Source organism: Silurus meridionalis, chromosome 23, assembly GCF_014805685.1.
Source record: "Silurus meridionalis isolate SWU-2019-XX chromosome 23, ASM1480568v1, whole genome shotgun sequence".
Taxonomy (NCBI): domain Eukaryota; kingdom Metazoa; phylum Chordata; class Actinopteri; order Siluriformes; family Siluridae; genus Silurus; species Silurus meridionalis.
Window position 1 is genome coordinate 25931626 of NC_060906.1, and position 5000 is coordinate 25936625.

At 38.6% G+C, this 5000-nt stretch overlaps 1 protein-coding gene across 1 annotated transcript in view; it reads right to left on the reverse strand.

The window, feature by feature from the left end:
* Nucleotides 1–4564: 4564 nt before the first annotated feature.
* Nucleotides 4565–5000, reverse strand: part of LOC124377111 (fatty acid-binding protein, brain-like) — a 995-nt gene continuing 559 nt past the window's right edge. The window contains exons 3-4 of the mRNA XM_046836438.1: nt 4832–4933; nt 4565–4744 (exon numbers count right to left, since the gene is read on the reverse strand). Coding sequence (XP_046692394.1) covers nt 4694–4744; nt 4832–4933 — 153 coding nt within the window. The 3' untranslated portion in view covers nt 4565–4693. The remainder of the gene's footprint in view (nt 4745–4831; nt 4934–5000) is intronic.

Consider the following 5000-nt stretch of genomic DNA (forward strand, 5'->3'; position numbering starts at 1 on the left):
TGTATGTATATATGTGTGTGTGTATGTGTGTGTGCATGTATGTGTGTATGCGCATGTAGTGTGTGTGTATGTATGTGTGGTGTGTATGTGTGTACATGTATGTGTGTATGCGCATGTGAGTGTGTGTGTATATATATGTGGTGTGTATGTGTGCATGTATGTATGTGTATGCGCATGTGAGTGTGTGTATATGTGTGGTGTATGTGTGTGTGCATATATATGTGTATGCATGTGAGTGTGTATGTATGTATGTATGTGTGTGTGTATATGTGTGTGCATATATATGTGTATATGTATATGTGTGTGTGTGTGTATATATATGTGTGTATATATGTGTGCATGTATGTGTGTATGCGCATATGAGTGTGTGTGTATATGTATGTGTGTATGTATGTGTGTGTGCATGTATGTGTGTGTATACGCATGTGAGTGTGTGTGTGTATGTATGTGTATGTATGTGTGTACATGTATGTGTGTGTATGCGCATGTGAGTGTGTGTGTGTATGTATGTGTGGTGTGTATGTGTGTGCATGTATGTGTGTGTATGCGCATGTGAGTGTGTGTGTATATGTGTGTGTATATATGTGTATGTGTGTGTGTGTGCGCATGTGAGTGTGTGTGTATGTATGTGTGGTGTGTATGTGTGTGTGCATGTATATGTGTGTGTATGCGCATGTGAGTGTGTATGTATGTGGTGTGTATGTGTGTGTGCATGTATGTGTGTGTATGCGCATGTGAGTGTGTGTGTGTATGTATGTGTGGTGTGTATGTGTGTGTGCATGTATGTGTGTATGCATATGAGTGTGTGTGTGTGTGTATGTATGTGGTGTGTATGTGTGCATGTATATGTGTGTATGCGCATGTGAGTGTGTGTGTGTATGTATGTGTGGTGTGTATGTGTGTGTGCATGTATGTGTGTGTATGCGCATGTGAGTGTGTGTTTTCTCTGTAAGAAGGTTGTGGAAATTGTTCTAGCTCTCAACACCAGAGCTTCAGAGCTTCAGGCAGTCATCAGTTCCTTCTCCTGTCATGAGCTGAACTTCACAAATGAAATATTTTGTGTCTGAGAAAACACCAGTGTGACACATCAGTCCCGTCCTGCAGCGCCATCTAGTGACCACATCCCTGCTTATATAGTGGTAGAGTTCTACATACAATATTCAAATCTCACACTGTACACTTATATAATCTCCTATTTCTCTAATTTTAATGTCTTACACACATCTTTCATTTAATTTAAATATTTATTTATAAATCTTCATATACATATATATTGTGACTGTACTGTTTCTACAGCTTCTGCACATGCTCAGATCATTTATGTTTATTTGCTGAACATATATTTATATATTTATCTGCACTTGTTTATGTTCACAATGCATGTTGATTTTGTGACTCCTGAAGTGATGACATCCCACCACTAGACTGCAGTGTTTTCACATCAGCGTTTAACTAAATGGGTTTTCCAACAGTTGAGAAATGTCTACCTATAAGGAAGGTGGTTTAAGCACACAAAGAATCTCTGTGTAAAGAATCTCCAAAACATCTGGAGGAATTGCTAGCATTAACTTACAAGTCTTTATTACAGTTTTTCTCAGTCGCTTTGGAGCATTTCTCGAATCATCCTTAAGATTTGCTAATCAGTAAGTGCATTCTCAAAACAATGTGTACAAACAGCACAATACATTGGATTTCTTGCAAAAGCCTGTTTTTTGCTCAAAATCCTCTGTACTTCTTCAAAATTAAGTATTTGTGTCAATGAACATCAAAATAACAAGTCCTTTTATCATTGTCTACGAACAAGAGAGTCAAAATGTTTAGTCATTTTTTCAATATTAAAATGCTTTATTTTAGTATTTCCTGATCTTAACTCTGTTTTGCATTACAAGTATTGAAAATGCATGAGGCTGAATTTCTTCTAAGTGGCAACTATGAATTTCAACAGCACAAATGTACACATTACTGTATGTGGGATGTTGATTGTAAGAGACTGGACAGGATTCATTTTTTACATTTTTCTTTACTGATGGACTGTCAAAAAATGTACAATATAATGTCATTGTGATAGAAAATAAAAAAAACACAAATTAAAATTCCAAAAGGTAAACATAGGAAACACTTCTTAGGCAGAACTGCGCATGCCGCACTATACAGTGTAATCATTCTCTACCCCCTGAGAATGTCTTATCCAACCTCTGCAGGCTTCTGCTGTGATGTCCTCACATGCTGCATCCATGGCAGCCAGCAGGTTCATCTGAGTATGTGGCTGGCAATCATAAACCTTCCACCTCCATGCTGAATAGAACTCCTCAATTGGGTTGAGGAATGGGGAATAAGGTGGGAGAAATTGCATCAGCATCCTGTTATGGGTCAGAAACCATTGCCTGATGATGTTTGAGTGATGGAAACTCACATTATCCCAAAGTATCACATACTTTGGTAAATCATCTCGAAATGGACCCCTCTCGTCATCAGGGATGAGAGCCCTATAGAGGGTCTCTAAGAAGGTGAGGAGATGCTGTGTGTTGTATGGGCCTATAAGGGGAATATGAGATAGCACACCCTGCTCTGAAATAGCAGCACACATAGTGATACGTTTTCTGCCTTTGCTCAGATTGAAGCCAGCCTCATCCACATATATAAAGTTGTAAGGTGGTACACTTGACTCCAATTCCATTATACGCTACAACCCAGAAGATACCCAATTAGTTATGCACATTCATTTAATTTCACAAGATACAGTTATATCAAATGTACACATATTGCATGTTTTTTTCCTACAGATATAGCAAATGTATATAGGTCACACATGCTGTATTATAGATAAGTCACTATAAGAAAGTTTATGTAAATTAGATAAGGTATGCCCATAGATGTTTTACCTGTACATACTGGTACCGTTGCTCCTTCACTCTGTCACCATTCCTTTGAAATGGTACACGATACAGCTGTTTCATGCTCATGTGGTGTCTCTTCAACACCCTATCAGTAGTTGAGATGCTAACAGACTGGATGTTTTCAAATACAGTATTATCTTCTACAACAGCCTGTTGTATTTCCCTTAACCATATGGCATTGTTTGCTCGGACCATGATTCAAATAGCCTCCTCTTGTTGGGGTGTGAAAACCGGTCCTCTGCCACCCCTATGAGGTAATCCTGCAGTTCTGTGTGGAAAAAATGCAATATATATTTATTAGATGTGTTAGAGAATGTATACACACACTTACAGTAACAGCACAGTCCACACTGGTGGATTACATACCTGTTCTCTCTACGAAATGTTTGAATTATTGAAGACACAGTTGATCTCCCAATATTCGGCTGTACCCTCCGACCCGCCTCAGCCATTGTGAGGCCATGATTGACAACATGGTCCACAACAGTGGCTCTAATTTGATCTGAAATGTGTCGATGTCTCTGGCCTCTTCTTCCTCTTCCTCTATTTTGCCTCCGTACCCTTCCAGCTGCATCTTTATTCCTGGCTCTCCACCATGTTCATTTCCTAGTTGTTCATCCATTTTCAACAATTGTAAGTCTGTGTTTTGCTGTTTTTATATACACCAATTACAGTAAAGGTTCATGAGATTCAGCCCTGACCTGATTTTAGAGAACTAGTTGATTATTGGTTGATCTGAAAGTGAACACGCCCCTTCATTAGTGACATTCAAGGTTCACATTTACCAAAAAAAATTAATGGAACTGTGATAAAGAAAAGCTTGACAAATTTTGACAACTGGTTTAACCATTTTGCACTGATGCCTAAATGTTCTGGGGGTTAAAACCATTTGGGTGAAACCAGTATAATACATTTTGATCAACGCGACATAAACAACTGATAATGTAGGAAAAAGCAGACACTTGTACACAATCGATTAAATGATGTACCAAAGCATTCGCAATTTGATCAAAGCAACGAGAAATGTTCTTATGATGAGCACAAGTGACTAAATGATGTGGAGTTTGAACAAGTAGTTTTAAGAATTTCATTTCTGATCTGAGAAACGCTCCAAAGCGACTGAGAAAAACTGTAACTCCCACTGCTGCAGGACAGCTGGAAGATTTTAACTCATCACTTCATCCCTGAAAAAAGATTTTATATAACTCTGAAATGCAGTGAATTAAAAAAAAACAGGAAAAATATGTGTCTAAATCTTTAGACCTGCAGTGTAGGTTTATATTAAATAAGTACAAATTCATGAAATAAAATGTAAATAACTGAACTTAAAGAAATCATTAAAACATGTCTGTATTTGAAAGTTAAATGATTCATAAATTCACGTTGATTCCTGACCTGAGTTGTGACTCTGAAGGTCATTAATTAAAGCCACAGCGCCCTCTCGTGGCTGGAGGGTGAATCAGCAGCTGCGTGCGGTGCAGGTGTGTTAAGAGCGCCGGAAAAGAGAAAATAATGCAGATGATATTTACAGTAGTGTAATAGACTCATTTATCAGAGCTGCTGTTATAGAGAATTAATCATCATCTTTTGACCAATCAGATCACAGGATTCAGCAATGGGGCGTGGTGTATTAACTGCACACTGATAATTAAACGCAGAAAAGCCGATGATTTTTCTGAACTGTTTATTGAGTTTGGTTTATAAAGATCAGGATTCATGCATCTGTCTGCAGCTGGTTCTTCTTCTGGCTGCTCAATGATGGAGAAGCCACATACAGCTGGAAGTTTCTCCAACATTTACACCTTCTGAAACGTGAGCACCGCTGTGGCCTCGTCACACGTCAGGGTCTGTTAAACACACAATCACACACATCACATCATGTTCACTTCAAACATCCATCATCAGCCTGACTCATGAGTCTCGTTTATTCTTACCATGATCAGGTCCTTGTTCTGGATCTCTCGCAGAACCGTGACCTCACCACCCTCACACTTATACACCTGGATGAGTTTTTCTCCATCCAGGTTGATCACAGTCTGATAGGAACAGGGTTCAGGAGGTAAAGAAGTTATTTCTCAATGAATCATCTCAGTGTAAGAACAC